The following is a 19,245-nucleotide window of genomic DNA, read 5'->3' as shown; positions in this document are numbered from 1 at the left end:
TCTAGTCACCTACTCAGTCACCCTGACAGTGAAGTTTTTCCTCATGTTCGGATGGAACTTCCTGCGGTTCAGTTTGGGCCCACTGCTACTCATCCTATCACTGAACACCACTGAAGAGAGTCTGGCCCCATCCTCTTGACACCCTCCCACCAGATATTTATACACAATGATAAGATTCCCTCGTCCAGTCTTCTCTTCTCCAGGTTAAACAGTCCCAGCTCTCTCAGCCTTTCCTCATATGGTGGTCTAGTCCCTTAATCATCTTAGTGGCCCTTTGCTGGACTTGCTCCAGTAGCTCCATATCTCCCTTATACTGGGGAGCCCAGAACTGGACACAGTACTCCCTCTGTGGCCTCACCAGAGCTTCACCTATAACTTCACCATAGTTGCTGAAGAACAACTCTGGTGTCTTAGTAAGATCTGCTAGAAACAATTAATAGGGTTAGGACAGCAAAAGCTAACGATTACATTATCAAGAAAAGAGATTGGTAGCATTCTTTAATAATTTAGAAAAATAGGAAGTATGCATTCACAGAATTCTTTTTAAAGCTGTAATAGATTTTCATGATGTAATTGAAACCAATGGGATTTATATCAGTGACTCAAATGCACACGGAATTATCGCCTAATAGCATCCAGAACTGCTTTTGAAACACGTACGACTTTTCTTCTAATTCACATTATAAATAGTTTAATTCCTAGAACATTTTAAAATATTGAGAGAAATATGAGCATGAATATATGGACAAATTATAAAAAATAAGAGTGAGGTGGGAGAAAAAAGAAAGCAGATCATCTTACCTTTAGCTATGGTTGGCATGTGGAAAGGAATACTAATTACGCCCACCAAATCTTCCAGTGGAATCAAAGACCGTAGAATTGACCTGATCCTAATGGCTTCCCCTTTACCTGCATGGATTAGCTAATAGAAAGATAAATTTAAAAAGAAAAAAAGGTCTTATTTTTATCTTATATTTGTGTTCATGTTCCAGAAACTTTCCAAACCACAGATGCAAAAGAACGATTGGTCTCAAAACTCACGTCATAATTAATAATATAAATTTCACAAAATCTGTATTTATTTGCTGCGTTCTGGATGCAAAATCTAGAAATTTAGGATCTGGGAATGTTAAGAAAAGCTGGTGAAGAAATCATCAAAACGTAGCATGGCAAGGTGGGGGAGGAGAGGAGGAAGAGCAGCCTTTTCAGATGCAAAATGGTAGTTTTGCCGTCTCAGCTGAAAAATAACAGTTTTGGGGTATCAGCTCTTGCTTCGTTCTTTTCTTTGCTTATTAACAAGGTAGGGAGAGAGAGCAAAAGCAAGACTATTATTATTTAAACAAAATACACTCATATAGTGAGCTTATAATATGGGTATTTCTACTCATCGCTGCACAAATCCGATACTTGTCTACATAAACTGGGGCAGATTTCAGAGTACTTTGGAAAATAGAAAAAAATGGCCACTACTTTTGTAAAAGGTACTACGCATAATTTAGGAGAATTTTTGAAAAAAAAAATAGGAATGTATTTTGAATCTCAATCTGCATAAATATTTTCAAATAGCCCCAACTGTTAGGGCCTATGGAGTAACGGCTATTTTTCTATAGCATGAATGTCTAATACTGTGTGTTTCTAAATCCTAAAACAGTGACATCTCATCTTTGACTAGGATTCTTGGTGTGAATAAAGATCATGATATACTGATGTGTATTTTGGGAGGACAATGCTTATTCCTATGTTTTAAAAGATTGTCCTGTCATATTAACCCCTCTCATATGCAAGTTAAAGAGTCTCTTTAAATACGTATATGAAGATAGCAGAACCATAGCTTAAAAATCGCTTTACACCATCACAGTAAACAGGAAAATTTGAATAGTTCGATGGTCGCAACAGACAGTCAAATAATATTCAGGAAAGAATGTTGCTAAAGGCCAATTTGCCCCAAGCAATAAGAAAAGGAACGGAACACTTCCTTTTGAAAGAACAACTTCTGGACAGCTTACAGAAGTTCCTTGCAAATTGGCAGATAAACGCATGTACACTGCGACACTGTGTAGTCATACCACTGCTTTAATACCTGATAACATGTATTACTGTGAAAACAGCCAAAGAGCAAAACACCAAACCATCAGTAAAACTATTCCTTCACTTTTCAATGCACGAAGACATAAAACTCACATGCATTTCAGGGGCACAACGTCCTAAGAGATCAATCAAAGCTGCATAAAAGGTCATGATGGCATTTCCCATGTGAATAGTGTCATCTTGTTCTTCCATTTCACTGGAATTAGTTAGTAGTTAAAACAAACAAAAGACCAAAAAAAAAACATACAAAAAAGTTTTTAGATCAGCAATAAACATACAAAACTTGCTAATAGCTGCAATGGCTTATACATGGTGACTTCCTGATAATCAGTGGACTTAGAGCAGACTAACACAAAATGGAATTTATCCCTGAGAGACTGCAGTGATATCTGCATTGTTACCATTTATTTGTCTCATTTTGTAACACAGGATGGATTCTTAACTGGCTGACAAACAGCAAACAGAATTCTAAAGACAATATAATATTTACAGAAAGTTACTTAAAATTAACAGTGCAGGGGAATCACTATTTAGCAGAAGGCAAGTCTCTACCCTCCACAGAATCGAAGGAGGAATCCGGTTAATAATTCACATGTTAAAACCAGCAAGTCATTTCAACACTAGGATTATAAAACAAACAAACAAAAATTATGGCAATGCAAGCAATTCCACTGCACTTACAGGGTTTTACTAGATCCATTACTTGGGGAAGGGCCATCTCTTGTTGGATCTTCAGAAATTTTTATAGCTTCCTCCATGGCGGCAAGTAACCCATCTCCTCCTTCTCCTCTTAGAGCTGGACCAAAACATTCAGGTCGACGGATAAGCAGCCTGACTACAACATTAGCATTCTCCTCCACACTCTCTCCTGTTATGTAAAACAAATATCATGATTCAAGATTATATCAAAAAGATTTCTGAAATACAATCAGATGAAGGCACAGAAATATGCAGTATGTATGCACTTTTAACTGCAAAACAGTTTAAATACCAATGACAAGGTTACATAAATACACAAATATACCTTTCTATTATTGTAATAAAAGCTATGATATAGAACATATGATTTAATTCAAAATTAAGTACAGCCAAAATAGTAATTATGTAATAAATGACATTTAAACCTTCATAACAGCTACTGATTTGTAGTAAAAATCACATTCAAGTAAGAGAGCTAGTGAAGGGACTGCTATAAAATTAGGGGGACTAAAATTAGGGACTGCTAAAAATTTAAACTAGATCTGTATAAATCTTAACCAAAACACGAGTCTTTGGCTCTCTGTCTAGCATGAATTTTACTTTAAAAAGATTTAGGAGTCTTTGTTCCAGTTACAAAAGAGCTATCACCATTTCACAGACCAAAGACTGATCTAAAAAATGGGGCATGGGCTCCTAAGAGCCTACATGATCTGTGAAACAGACATCTAAGTTACTGTATGCCTTGCATGATTCTGCTCTTTCTGCTATCTGTCCTTGACATTTATAGTATCCTATGAAGCTGGCTTGTACTTTAAATGATAAATTTCAAACAAATATTTATTCAAACATTACAGGAAACTATAATTATAATTGACAGGTTCCTGCACTACCATTGCAAAAAACAGCGAAACGTAGAAAATCCAAATATCGCTCTCCTTCAACTGGATTCCATCCAATGTCTGGGTAGCCTTTAGAAATCAGCAAAGGACAGCTCTGCAATCCACATCCAGCCAAGTAGCGAACCACCTAAAAGCAAGGTAAAATGAAAAGATATTTATTGTGAAAACAAAGAGCACTGCATACTCTCATTCCTTTTGAAGGGAAGTATATTGTCTCTGATTCGGGTTCCACATTCCAGATCTTATTTTGGGCAAATAAGGAGGAGAACAGCACCTTCCCAACCTTTGCCTACTTCTGCCACCATGAACTGCAAGACCTCCCCTCTCTTGATTCACTTCCCTTTCTAAATCACTCTTGGCTCTCTACATCTCATTTCTCTTCCAGCCCTGAGGGACACAGACAAATTAATCAATTTTGTGTCACTCTGCTTCTACACTCCATCCTTACTTGAAAACATATCTTCATATATGACAGGTCTGCTCTTTTATTTTAACTTTTCCTTTTCACTTGTTTACTCTCTTTCTGTCTTTCTTTTTAAATGCACAGCACTCATGCTCCCTGTAATTCAGAGCTACTGCGTCAGTCAGTAATAGTTTTTTCCTGACCCTCTCTTTCCTGAGCTTTAAGAGTTGTAATTATAGTCTTTAACCAATTCAGATAGCTTCTCCTTGCTAAACGTTTACAGGAATCCTAGGTCTGAAAATGTCCTTTACATACACATGGTCCATCTTCCTAATCCAAGGAAGGATCATCTACACTTGCACTATTCCTAACAGATGTTTTCCTAGGGAGGTTGTTACAGCATCTCCACAATTAGAAGTCTTTAAGAACAGATTGGACAGTGTATTCCACTGTCTCACTTTCTATTAGCAAGTGCTTTTTAATGTCTAACTTGAAACTGTCTTTCAGTCGTTTAAGCTGCCTCTCCTTTCCACCACTTATATAGTAACCATTATTCTATTCCTTCTTGCAGCAGCATTTTATATATTCAAAACAGTTATCATACACTCTCTTGAGTTTTTTAATACCTTAATCTAATCAACCACAATTCATTGAATCTTACTTTGCTACTCCTATACCTTGAATAATTCTCAATGCTGACTTCCTCCAGTTAGTCCATGCTATCCTTGAAGCATGCAACTTAGCACTCAGCTAAACTGTTATCCAAACAATTTTTCCTCTTCTTCATTCAGATACTGTATTTTTATATCCATATAGTCCATTTGCACTTGCCCTTGCTGAGTTGCTTCCTATTTTTATTCATCCTCCAATTCATCAAAATCATTCTGAATTCTAACCCTATTTTTCAATGCACCTGCAGCCAATCCAGTGATGGCTACAATGGCTTTTACCTGGTAAGGATCTCAATACAAAATATTGAATCACGGAATAATTTAGGTGGGAGGGGACCTACATAGGTCATCCAGTCCGAGCCCCTGCTCAGAGCAGGTCTAATCAGATCAGGGCCACGTCCAGTTCAGTCCTGAACACCTCTAAAGACGGAGACTCCACAACCTCTCAATCATCCTCATCACAAAGTTTTTCGGGTTTTTTTTCCCCTAATATCTAATGGCAGTTTCCTATGTTCCAACTTAGGTCTGTTGCTTCTCATCCTATAGCCATGCATCTCCAATGAAGAGCCTGGCTCCATCTTCTCTGTATTCTCCAGTCAGACAGTGGCAGACAGCAATAAGGTCTTCCCTGAGCCTTCTTTTCTTAAGGCTGAACGGGCTCAGTTCTCTCAACCTCTTCTCGTATGTCACATTCTCCCAACCCTTGCCTATCTTTGCAGCCCTCCGCTGGACTTGCTCCAATACGTCAGTACCTTTCCTGTACTGGGGAGCCCTCCCCTTGTCCACATCACCAGTCATAGAACACAATACGGTTGGTGAGGTGTGATTTGCCCTCAGTAAACCCATGTTGGCTGCTCCCAATCACCTTCTTGTCCCTCATGTGTTTAGAAACGGCTTGTAGGATGATCTGCTCCATAATCTTCCCAAGAACTGAGGTGAGGTTGACCAGCCTATCGTTCTCCGGATCTTTCTTCTTGTCCTTCTTGCCTCCCCCAATTGCCACAACCTTTCAAAGATGATGGGTAGCAGCCTTGCAATGACATCAGCCAGCTCCTTAACCCCCTCGGATGCATCCCATCTGGTCCCACAGACTTCTGTATATTAAAATGGTACTTCCTCACTTCCACAAACTCTGCTAGTAGGCTCATGGACCTGGGAGGCCTGAGGACAAGCTTTATCAGTGAGAAAAAAAACAGCACTGAGTACTTCAGCCTTTTCCGTGTCATAAGTCACTAGCTCCGTTGGTCCACTACACAATGGGCCCACGTTCTCCTTAGTCTTTCTTTTGCTACTAATGTACTTATAGAAAACTTTCTTGCTGCCCTTCATCTCCCTTGCTAGTTTCAACTTCAACTGAGCTTGGCTTTCCTGACTCCATTCCTACTTGCACAGGTGACACCTTTGTATTCCTCCCAAACTCATACAAAGCACAGTAATACTAAGTAAATGAGACTAGCTGTCATATATTGGAAAACAAAAAAAAAAAAATGGCCACTACGTTTTAAAAGCACCTTATAATTTTCCCTGAGCTTCTCCTTTTAGGCTCAGCCTGAATTGCCACATGCCCATCTCTGCAAGTTTGGGGGACAGCCAGCAAAACTGCCATCGAGGACTGCTGCGCATGAGCACAAATGCACCAGAATTCTGAAGCACATTTAGGTATGAGAAAACAATATAAATAGATATTCCTATGAACATATTGTAACAAGCTGGTTTAAGGTTTCTATCTGCACTATTACCAAAGTAAGTGCTGCCCTTGAATTCTTGTTGGTTTCATCTGCATATGTAATACCCACAAACTCAATTCAGTTATCCAGAGCATCAGCAGAAAGAGCACACAATTAGATCCTGATAGTCTTTCCTGTGATAGGCACCTAAAATTCCTGCAAAGTTCTCATCACCTTGGGCCTCAACCACTCAATTCTACCTTTTTGGGGCCTTTGCAACTGGAATCCTTCCCCTCTCCAGAGGAGAAAAGAAATGTTTAATAAAGCTGCTACCAACCTTCTCTAGATCAGGTTCCCTTAAAGCTAGTGCAAGTTCATTGTTATCCATCACAGACGCTGCTGCAACATCTAAAGGAGTTGATCCTCGCATAGAAGGAGAGGCTGTCAAAATAACATTTAGTTTCAGTAGTAAATCTATAGAAAATAGCAATTTCATCGCAAATAGAATAATAAAACCATCAATAAAATACTACATTTTATCATTAGATGGTTATTTAATTCATAATAAGTGTGTCATTTATACCATTTTATAATAAATCATAGTATGCTCACATGCAATTTGACGCTAAGATGAAATCAAAACATACTCTGTCCAGGCTGCAAAAAAAACCCCTTTATTTAGTCTTCTTATTTTTACCATACACTTTGTTTTAACATTTCATTTCTTATAGTTCTCCAAACTAATACAATTCTATTTTGAGGAAATGGTAGAGGAGATTTTAGATCTAAAACACTGACATTTTATCGAAAGTACTGAAATAGAAAATATCTTTTAAGTTTAAAATAAGAGATTATATTTGTTCTCTATGTCTTTAAAAAACGGGAGTGAATACGTTACATGTACCTCTTCTATAACGCTTCAGCCCAGCAAAGAAAAACTAACGCTTTGAGAAAATTTCAGGGTTCATTTCAGAGCCTCTGTACACGCATACTGAAGTGAATGAGCTCTACATTTCCGCCAGAAGTGTAGTTAGATACTGAACAGTCCACACAAGACTAGAGCAGTGGAGCAAGCATAAGCAGTGAGAAATGAGCTATCAGGTCTGGCTGCCAACATTTATCCATGAACCTCTCTATCACAATCAGGATCTTACTCTGTTCCATAAATGGTGAAAGTAAACACTGATTCTTCCCTAACGTCCAAGCATTACCTGGCTTTCCTGCCAAAAAGCATATCCTTAATTAAATCAGCTTACTGAATGCTGTTGTTAGGGTTTTCTTTACAATTGGCAATACAGTAAAGGAAGACGCTTTTGCACAAGGTGATAGAGAAAATTCAAGATAAATATGGTACAAATGGATGAATGCAGGAAAACACACTTTTTTCGGTATAGAAATTAACAAACATTTTTAAAACTTTGTTTTTGTTTAGAATCTCAAAATTCACACACAAATCAGTTATATGTTTTCACTTACCAAGGCCAACACTGCTGTTTTCCAATAAATAGCTAAGATGATCAAACATAGCTTTTTGATTCTGCCTGCTAATGCGGCAAAAATAACAAAGGAAACGACAGCAATTTGCCACCATCTTTGGAAAAGTAATTTCCTAAAGGAAATAAAAACAGACTAAAACTAAAGCTCCAAAACAGGCATAAAACCTGCAAAAGACCATGCAACAGCCAGTTAATGTACTAGTATTTCTGTATTGTATTCCTTGTACCCCTGTGAAGTTATCTGTCTAGGTGGACATCCTTGAAATCAACAGGGTTTTCTCAGCAAGTAAATAACTCCCTAAGCCCTACAGAACAACTTCTAAGCTTGAAAAGAAAGAGCTGAGTTAACCCCTAAATTCTAGATTCAAACATGAAAGAATGGCAATATTTAGATTAACAGAGTGATACGGCATCCATTTTTAATTAGCTTCTAAAAAGATCCTATAAATCCATGTAAAATTCAATGACCACATGAAGTGCTATTTGCAGTTTTCCATTTAAGCATCTGAAATAGTAATTCTATCTTTCCCTAGAATAGAAAAATATATTCTTCTAGAAACTTAATCAGCTATTATGCTAAAGGAAATTATTAAGAGTTTATGGCCTCAGTACCTCCAGTGGCTGCTCAGTGCCTTACAGGATGAAGCTTTGAATAGATATAGTCTAAATTTTCTGACTTCTAACAATTAATTGCTTTACCTTGGATTCTCCTCCACCAAGCACATTTACCATCACTTCCATAACAGTCTCATGCATGCCTAGAGCTCTCATGAGATTTGGATGTTGGTAAAATACTTTATTATTCATGATGTCTCTAGAGGAGAACAAAAGAAGAAATTGGATTAAAATGTTATGACCAATAGTTTACTTGCTATATGTTATTTGCAAAGCTGATTTACTGTGCAATTCTTCACTATCTCGTAACTTACTTCCTTGGGCATTTTTCAGGTTGAATCTCTATCAATCTCCTGTTACAGATACTCTAAATTTTATGCACATACAGAAAGGACCTGACCTTTCTTGTACCATATTATAGTTATTGCCCTTGCCCTAATCACCACTTCACATATTCCATTCCAGATCTAAAAATATTTCCTGATGAAAGCATGATCAAAACCGATATATTAGCTTAAACTTTAAGTTCAACTAATCTATATTTTCTGGGGGGGGGGGGGTAACTTCTTTTCAGAATATTTTCAATCTTTAGACATTTGACATCTGCCATCAAGATCAAGAAAAGATGACTGTACAGCAAAAAGAATGCATATGCAAGCTGTCCGCTAAGCATTAAAGCACCAGAAATATTAGCTACAGAAATGATAACATTATTTCATGAGTCACCATTCAAAAGAACATTCTTCTTTCTTCTACATACTTCAGCAGAAAAGATTTAAATACTTGAGAATCAATCCTGAAGAGTATAGTCTCAATATTTTACGCAGTGGTGGTGATGTCCAATAAAAATGTACATTTCAGAAGTAATGACATTTCTAAGATTGTAGTAAGTCTTGAAATCACATGCAACCCAGAAATAAATGTGAAAGCAACCAGGTCATGGGAGAAAAGTACTAGAAAGTCACTATAGGAAATACTATAGACAAGTGTTCAGATTTCACTGTAGATCTCACTTTTTTCCTTTTCCTCAGCTCAAACTTCTGGGTTCAGGTAAGGAAAATTTCAGTATCATAGAAGAAGAGAGGCAAAGAGATGGATCCATCATTCTAAAAGCTATAAATCCACAACTATCATATAATAGAATGTACATACATCTGACAGAGGCAGCTCTCTCTTTCAGTCTTTTATCCTCAATAAATTAGAAAGACTAACCGGTCTTTTTCCTCAAAGCTTCCACTAAGACTTCATATCACAAGTGATACAGGATGGGCCTTGCCTCCAAAAGCTATTCCTACCACATCTCCTTTCTGCATTAACACTGAATTCTGTGGAAAAATACCTGTTTACAGAAAGGGATATAAATCAAATCTTAAAAGGTAATCCGGACTTGGACTGGGTGAGCTCAAGGATGTCATTCTTCCAAGCAATCCTAGATTTTTATTCACCTACAGCAGCTTTCTTTTACAGAAATAAAAAGGAAAGAAAGTAAACAGGGCACCTTGGGCTGGCCAGCAACAGTACAGTATTTTGGAAAATATATCCACTTTCAGTGCTTTCTGTAACTGCTGACGGCATTAGAAAATATCACATCCCAGAAAAATTCAAATAGCATTTTTAGGAGTTTTAAGCAGGAATGAGAGATGCTTTCATTTCTCAACCAGAAAAAAGAAATGCTTTCCACTCAGCAAAAAACTTGGCATTTCTAAATAGGCACTGGAGCCTAGATTAGACTACAGAAGGCACAAATTGCACACCTGGAGCGTGGTGACAAGATGGTCACAACTATGATAGAAGCTCATAGTGACAACAGCTCCACAAGAGTGTCAAGAGGGTGAAAGCAGCAGGCAGAGGAGAACACTAGCTGAACAGAAAGTACCTCTTTTCATCTTGCACCAGACTTTCACATATCACCAAAAACTGTTACAATTAAATCAGCCTGTCTGACAAGCTCTTAGCTTCCAACATATAGCAAAAATGATGAGAAAAGAAATATACATAAAAAGAAAGAAGAATATGAAATGAGAACCACTCTGATGTTTTCATCAGACACAACAGTGGCAGAATTTTGTAATCATTCACTCATTTTCAGACTCAGGTTAAGTGAAATATAACAACTCAAATGTGACACACAAAATTGGATATGCAAATCCCAGTATTTAGTGTATGGTCACAAGCAACTGACTTTCCCCTTTGCCAAAGCCATCAGTGGGCTACGCCAAAGCCTTAACATCAGCACACTGAACATTATAGCAATCAGGGAACATTGATAGGATCTGCTGGAAAGCTATCAAGCAGGTATTGTTCATCATGGCAGTGCAAAACTGTTTACACAAATCACTTGCCTATTTGAGGTTTTCAGTAAGCTCAAAAAAATATTTTGCACAACAAAAGTTTTTCTTCTCCCTTCATTCCTGACACTCTTTATTAATGCTACCTATCTTTTGCTGTAATTGCTATTGTTGACTGGGGATTTCTAATACGCCATAGCTGATGTTTCATTTCTCTGGTCGTCTTGGATAAGAAAATTCTTCTGAAAAAGGCCAGAAGAAACTAAGCTCTTTCCTAATAGAGCTGATCGTATTTTCTTTACACTGTTTTCTTCAGCTGCATCCTTTATTAGGCTATATTTTAATATTATTAACCATATAATTAGGAAAAAGAAGACTGAGTAAAGTACATCATGTCTACAAAATTCCATTTGCTGACAGCTGGAGGAGGTTGTATGTGTCCACAATCAGCAATCAGTGCATTCATATAAAACGGACAGTATTCTTGATAGCACTCTTTACAATCGTAGTACTTAAAATATGATAAAAATATATATTTCTGTAGTATCATAAAACATTACATATGTGTTTTCAAATGTTATGAGAAGTCTTATAGATGTCATTTGCAACTCTCCAAAAATTATGCAGGTAATAATGCTACAAAATATCTTACAACTGAAGATACTACATAACTGACAGGAAACTTCTGCATTTACCTATATATAGAATATTTACATTCAGACTTGATGCATAACTTAGGTGATGACTATACAGCAAATAACAATAAATATTTGTAAATTAAGATATGCTACACTCCAGTCATTTACCCTAATCCACGAATCATAAGTTTTTCTTCCTCCTTCCCCATTCTGACACTGAGCAGGGAACGGATTTGGCCAAGGGATGCTAGCAGATTGATTGTGTCTTCCACTGACACGCTATTTATGGTGTAGGTCTTTGGTAGGGCTCGAACCAAGCCACCAATACCATCATATTGGCGATGCAGCAATACAAACATGGCCCTCACTAACTCCGGATCTTCTATTACTGACTCCTGGGCCCAGCGTACCATTGTGTCTGAAATCAACTGCTGAAGAGTAGCTGTGAAGAAAATACATAAAACACAAAATTACCATTAATGGCTCATATTTCTACCAGTAGTCCCTCAGAACCCATTGTGCAACATGCACTGGAATGAATTCAATCCTTAAGAAGTACTTTTTCTTGGTATTTCTTTAGCAGACTATCAAATAAAAATATAATCACAAAGGGGAAAAATAAACATCTCAAAAATGAAAGCCTATATTCAAAATTAATATATATAAAATCTAGATCTGATGACATAAAAATGGTGAAGATGTACAAGATGTTCACAAAGTGATTTATTTCTATATACTGTTTTCAAGAATTTTCCAGGAATTCAGGTCTGCAGGTTTTTCACATGTACTAAGAAAAGAGGACAGGAAGAAATATACAGTAGCACATGTAAATGCTGTATTATTTATTTCCAGTGGGCCCATCTTAAGCTGTATATCCAGTCCAAATTTTAACTTTACAATGTACAAAGCAGAATAATTTAATCCACTGCCAAAACTAAGGTCCCTTCAAAAGAAATAGAAATGGGGAGACTCCACAATTTCCACTGTTAAACTAAATCAACTGAAAAACATCATTTGGATAATCTGAGTTGAATCTCTAATGAAGCAAGACACCCATATCTGGTATGCTCACTGGCAGTAATTACCCATTACACAGCTTTGAGAAAATTTCAAAATCTTAAAACAGACAAAACGTTTTACGTCAGATGAGATTTGAGACCACTGTTTGGAAAAAATTCTCATGAACTAACAGTCAAGATAAAGTGAATACTGTTCTTTTTCCCATCTCGAGAGAATGTCCATTCAACTTTGTAAGACTTTGGCACATCAAACTGAGATCCTCTGGAAACATCGTGACAGTCAAAGCCTGCTTTACTTTTGCTTTGTTTCAAGCTGACGGTTCACATCAGAAAAATTAAAACAAAAAAAAAAACCCAGCATTTTCCCATTAGCACTCACCTAACTAATCAATTTTTTCCATGTCACATGGATAACAAGGAAAGTTTGATAATCTTTGCTGAAATTCAATAAACTGCCTGACAAATATTGAGGCGCTGAAGAAGGTGGCTGATGCAGAGCACACATCAAAAATATTTTCAGATTAGATATCTGTGTGTTGAGAGATTTGGCTATAAACCAGATGCAAATTCAGTCAAAATTTACAACACAAAAAAGTAAGAGTGCCCACAGAAAGATAACGACCGAGAGGTGGCAACAATTTACAGAAAAAAATAATGTTAACAAAGAAGGAAAAGAACTAACGCTAAGATGAAACAGATAACGTAGGAAAAAATATAAAAAGAGTAATAGTACTGCATTTCAGCGCTATTGTCCAAACACTGCACTATAGGTGTTTCCATTGTCACACAGCAGAGCATGTTTTAGAATAACATAATTTTAAAAATAACTAAAAGACAAAATGTGTTTTGGCTGATATTTCAGAAAATATTGGGACTGAAATAAATAATAATAGAAAGGGATACAATGTTAAATTTCCTTCAGGCTCTCAGTTGGCCTCTATCTTCATAAATGCGCTAGTATATATGAAAGTGTATATATATGTATATGTATATGTGTGTGTGTGTGTGTGTGTGTGTGTGTGTGAGATAGTATACATGAAAAAAAATTAGGAAATCCTAACATATACCACCACATTCTGCACAGATGAGGTCTCTAATTATCACTGCCCATCTAGCTACTATAAACAACAAGTTTATAACTATATAGAAGGCACATTTTCAAGAGGTAGTATGTCCTCTTAAAGAACACTAAACCAACACTAATAACCGGCAGCTAAGCAGCCATTTCATTATAGATACTCTGGGGAAACGTTCTCATCTCATAACTTTAGGCAACATTACAAAGCAACGTTACATGTTGCTTACATTCAGCAACAAAGTTAAAAGGCCAGTCTCCCTGGGAATTATATGTCATCAATGAAGAAAGCCAGGTTTCTACCAAAGGCAGAATAGCTAAACTGTGTGCCCAAAAATGTCTCCCTGCTAGTAGGATGGCAGCATCAAAAATTATTTGAAAGTGCCATCACAATAAAGGCAAAAGACCCGCAATCAGTCGATCCCAAGTGCAGAACTTGGAGGTCACTGACAATGACTCTTACAAACCTGTAAAAAGGCAGAAGGTGTCAGAAAATGACAAAGCAACAATCACAAACAGCACTTTTTGAATTTTAGGTTGAGTGGGGAGGTTTCCTTTAAGTACAGCAGTACAAATTAGGGTCTAGTTGTGCAGTCTTCTTCCCTTTGGCATCCTTCATACAAGTACTCAGTTGAAGCTTCTACAGCTAGTTTTATAAGCTAGTTCCTAAAATTAGGATCCTGCTATAATTAAGTCTGCAGTAATTGCACAAGGAGTAAGATACATCTGGAAAAGTCCGTATAAGAAACTTTCCACTACATGCCACTGGGAAACAAAATTGTCTACACTAAGCATTCCAGTTAAGCTTGCTTAAATTCAGAGCTACAAACTTTAAGGTGCACAGATGTTTCCTTAAAAATCTGTCTTGCTTTGATAGATAATATATGAAGAGCTTCCTTGCCTGCTTCTTTTCCCATCTGGAATTAGGATAGACTAAACTGTAATTTAATTTTGCTTACAAGATGTCTTAGCATCATCATCAACTGGCTTCTCAGCTTGTTTCTTCTTCAGATATGTGACTTTTTCCATAAGGTATAGAAGGCGACCCCTAATGGTTAAATCATTGTTTCCATCCAAGGTTCCATCGTCATCTAGTTCAATTCCTGAAATCAAAATCATACACTAAATAGTAAAAAAAAAAAAATTTAAACCAGTTACAGCCATGCTTGTATGTACAAACATAATCAAACTGAAAAATGCTGTTCTGCTCTGTTACAACTATAAAAAGGCTTGATGTGTGATATGCTCAATGAGTAGTTTGGAACAAGTGCAGATGAGGCAGATGTGCAAGGTAGTAAACAAGCAGATAAGGATCATGTAATCAAATGTTCATTCTCTTATTAACTTAATTGTATAAATTCTTATTAACTCAGTGTATAAATTGTGTACTATTATTCAAAAAATACATAATGTACACATTTCTATGCCCAAATCCCTGATTTAAATCTTTATTAATGTGATCCATACCGGCTTTCAGTGAGTTTTACTTTCCCCATCACCAAAACGGAGAGAAAACTGGTTTCTTAGTCTGCATCTCTACTAATAAACATAACAGGCCCATGATTATTCACTGTCTGTGAAACAAATGGCACAGTATGGCTGGCAATCTTGCAGTTACACGATCTTATAGTACCAAAATTAGGATGGTGTCATTCAAACTGCCAACAGGAATGCTCCTTGGCCCACGCTCACCTCTGACCTATGTGAAAGAGGGTGGTTAGGCTGAATCAAAATTATGCCAAGTCTGTGCTAACCATTTAACAGCGTGGATGTTTCCATGTCAACACTCAGGCCTATGTGCTGGACTTGTGTAACTCAGCAGTACAGATACAGTCTCTAGGGACATTGCATAGTTCAAATGATACTAGCAAAGAATACAAGAATTTAAGGTGAAACATATCAAAGAAGTAAAAGTTCTGACATTACTCTAAATGTAATTTGTAATGACCAGGGAGCAGGAAGTAGCCATCTTTATAATACAATGGCTATTTTATATGGTATATCTTATAGCACATTATACACACATAAAAATGCATATGTAAGGCTTTACAGAATCAGAATGGCTGAGGTTGGAAGGGACCTCTGGAGATCATCTAGTCTAACCGTCTCCTGAAAGCAGGTTGTTCAGGACTCTGCTGAGACAGGTTTTGAATATCTCCACAACCTCTCTGGGCAACCTATTCCACTGCTCAATCAATCACCCTCACAGTGAAGTGTTCTCTCATATGCAAGTGGAATTTCTGGTGTTTCAGTCTGTCACTCCAAACGTGGCTTCACCATTGCTGAGTAGAAGGGAAGGATCACCTCCTTAGATCTGATGATGATGCTCTTCCTAATGAAGCCCAGGATACGACTGGCACCCTTTGCCACAAAAGCACATTTCTGGCTCATGTTCACCTTGGTGTCCACCAGGACTCCCAGGTCCTTTCCTGCAAGTCTGCTTTCCAGTCAGTCAGTCTTGCACTGGTACATGGGGTTGTTCTTCCCGGGTGCAGGACTTCGCACGTGCCTTTGCTGAACTTCATGAGGTTCCTGTCATCCCTTTTCTCTCATGTTTACAACTTTATTCTTTCAGATACATTGCGACTGAAACAAAAAGCCTGACCTATACCCAATGCTCATACTAAAATAAACCCAAAGTAAAGAGGTCATTCATTTATTTTTTCTGTTCTTTTTTCCCCCTCCAACTTAAATTCTAAGGTTAAGGTTTGTGGGTCCTTTTTAGTAGTCTTGACTGAATCACATTAATTGTTCCCCTCAATTTCTTGCATATCTTCATGTAGAAATTCTATTGCTTTGGTTTAATTGTCTGATTTTTTTTACATTAAGTACAGTCTCATTTCAAGTTATTTTGTTACATTTTGTCCTAAGAGAGTAATCAGTGTTAAACTAAATGACCATCAGTAATGTTCTATTTTACACTTATCCATATTACAAAATGTTTCAGACGGCAGCTTCTTCAACCAAACTAATTAATAGTAAAGACACTGAAATGTCTCTTCAATTAGAATACAGAGATGCTGTGGAATTACCCAAATGAAATGTCTGTTTTCCCGCAGTTATGCAGTTCCCTGAGCTCTTGTTGTACTTGTCTGATTTGCAAACTGTCAATATAATTGTCTTTCAACCATTTCACAAGATGTGAATCCCCAAATGGTGACGGACTAATCAGCCAAACATAGGATTCAGGATGTGTAATTGTTCCACTTATTTTGCAATAGCCATGTTTTGAACACATACAGAATTAATTTTGTTCTACTATAATGACTCTTCTGATCAACAGAATTAATTTTATAGTTGTAGATTATTCAAACTACTAATTCTTCATAAAGGAGACAAAAGAATAATACTGACAAAACTAAACCAAGTAATCTGAAAGGAGAGAAAGATGGTTAAAAAAAAAAGAAAAATGTGAAAAATCAAAGAAAGAGGAAGTCTCCATCCCTTTCAAGTGTTATTTCTAAATTCTTTATTTCAACTTAGTTTTTTGCCAACGGACAGTTCACTTCGAATTTCCCCTTCTTTTATCATTTAAAATAAAAATAGTTCCTTTGAAGGGTCATAATGCACCTACATCAAGTTTGTGGATGACATCAGATTGGAGGGGGAGTGGTAAATACACTGAAAGACAGAGAGCCCAACAGGCTAGAGGAAGGGGCTGACAGGAACCTCATAAGTTCAGGAAGGTCAAATAAAAAGTTTTGTACCTCAGAAAGACCTGACCCATGCAACTGTACAGGCTGGGCACCAATGGATAAAAAAACAGCTTTGCAAAATAAAAAAAAAAATAAAATAAACCTGCGGGATCCTGTTGTACAGCAAGCTAAACATGAGTCAGCAGTGCACCCTGACAAAGGTGAGTGTTAGCTCACCTGCACACATGCAAAGGAGCACAGGGAGACAAGAGCAGGTGGTGAAACCCGAGTAACACTCTGTCCTGGCCACTCCCAGGCCTATCACAGGAGAGTGAGCAGCCTGTCAAGGGCTCATCTCCACAAGCACAGAAGAGCACAGAGGAACAAGCACAGGGTGCCTCTCCACAAGCACAGGGAAACCCAAACTACCTACTCAGACATCTGGGCTCCTCTTGGGACTGTCCCAGGAGAGCATCAGCCCCATTGTTCAGGTGTGAAACCCTGCAAGATGAGCAAGGCGAGTGGCTCTCTGGAGCACCTTTGGGACTAAGGGAGGTTCCTGTCTCCAGTTATAAGACACATTATAGAATACAGGGGAGAGCATTTCAGGATTGTGCAATACTTACAGGATGTTTAGGGTGTGAAACAAAGGTTAGGAAGGGAAGAATCTAGGTGATTTGGCAAGGAACAAAAGTGGGAAATTAGAGGGATAAAAAGATAAAAACCGCCAGTCACCTGTAAACAGAGAACTGGTCGGTACATTTGTCTGGCCAAGCCCTACAACTCCTCAGTGCAGTCTGTCCTATCTTCCCGTTAAACTCTTCTTCTAACTATTTTCCCGGGTGAGGAACTCTATTCTGCTTGCATGAGTGCGTGTGGAAGTGTAAGTGCCAGCAATTGGAGTCAGATCACAGGTCATAGGGGCCCACGTGTCTGTGGGGCCAGTAACTGCAGAGACCAGAGTGTGTCAAAATTAAGTGACAGCAACTGGAGTGAGGGAGGTATGCAAGCTGGTGTGTGATTGCTAGCACTTATCAAGCCAAACTAGCAGGCCAGACAGGCAACTTTGGAGCCAGATACATGTGTGTGTCTCTAAAGGTGAGACCACAGGGGAGTTGGCTACCAGAGGGACCAGTGAGTCCCAGCCAAGTGGCAGAGAGACTGTAGGGTCCGGGGGCAGGGACGTCAACTGAGAAACCCATTTGTATATGGGTCTGTGTCTCTAAGGGCAAGACCACAATGGAAGTTGGTTAACAAGGGGACCAGGTGAGTCCCAGGCAACTGCCAGGGACACTGTAGGGTCTGGGAGTCGACTGAGACCCGTGTCTGTGTGTATACGTGTGTACGCGTGTGTGTGCCTGTGTTTGTCTCTAGAGGTGAGACACATGGGAAGAGCAATGATCCAAGACCAGCCACCAGAAGGATTGCATGTCCAAGGCCAGCTACTGGACGGTGAGAGACAGAGAAACAGAGAGATCAGGTATCCAGGAGCCAGGTACTGGGTAGACTATTGGAGCTATTGGAAGGATCTACATCATACATATGTATATAAATATATTCCACTAATGGACCTTTCTCCTGATCAGCCAGAGAGGCTAACAGGATCAAGCCACTGGTGGTGTTTGTGTTTGTGTGAGTGCTGTGTACATCTGTTGGGGTTGATCTGTGTGGCCAGTTGGGTATATCTGTATATGTTGATGCATACGTATGTTTGTGTGCATGCATACTGGGAACACATGCTGAACTTCTCTGCTGGTTAGATCTGGCAGCACGGAGCTGCAGCAGTCTCACCTGTCAGGCAAGTGGATTCAGCACCCTCCCTAACAGAGGGCTAAATATATACTGGGCTCTATTAACAAGAACATAACCAGTAGCTCAAGGGAAGCAATTATTCCCCCTTACTCAGCACATATTAGACCACATCTGGAATACTACATGTAGCTTTGGGCTACCCAGTATGAGAAAAAAATTGATAAACTAGAGGGCATCCAATCAAGGCCCACGAAGATGCTTGAGGACTGGGGCACTTGTCCTATAAGGAGAGGGAGAAGG

The 19,245-nt window shown here is 38.3% G+C and overlaps 1 protein-coding gene across 9 annotated transcripts in view; it reads right to left on the bottom strand.

Annotated features, from left to right (window-relative positions):
* RYR2 (ryanodine receptor 2) overlaps positions 1–19,245 on the bottom strand; it is a 469,316-nt gene that overhangs the window by 137,227 nt on the left and 312,844 nt on the right. For all 9 annotated transcript variants that reach the window (XM_068939250.1, XM_068939252.1, XM_068939253.1 and 6 more), the window contains 9 exons: positions 14,518–14,661; positions 11,633–11,906; positions 8,623–8,737; positions 7,904–8,036; positions 6,765–6,868; positions 3,678–3,813; positions 2,770–2,956; positions 2,182–2,284; positions 802–922 (listed from right to left, as the gene is read on the bottom strand). In XM_068939250.1, coding sequence (XP_068795351.1) covers positions 802–922; positions 2,182–2,284; positions 2,770–2,956; positions 3,678–3,813; positions 6,765–6,868; positions 7,904–8,036; positions 8,623–8,737; positions 11,633–11,906; positions 14,518–14,661 — 1,317 coding nt within the window. The remainder of the gene's footprint in view (positions 1–801; positions 923–2,181; positions 2,285–2,769; positions 2,957–3,677; positions 3,814–6,764; positions 6,869–7,903; positions 8,037–8,622; positions 8,738–11,632; positions 11,907–14,517; positions 14,662–19,245) is intronic.

Source organism: Struthio camelus, chromosome 3 (genome assembly GCF_040807025.1).
Source record: "Struthio camelus isolate bStrCam1 chromosome 3, bStrCam1.hap1, whole genome shotgun sequence".
NCBI classification, from domain to species: Eukaryota; Metazoa; Chordata; class Aves; order Struthioniformes; family Struthionidae; genus Struthio; species Struthio camelus.
This window is presented reverse-complemented; position numbering and strand designations above follow the sequence as displayed.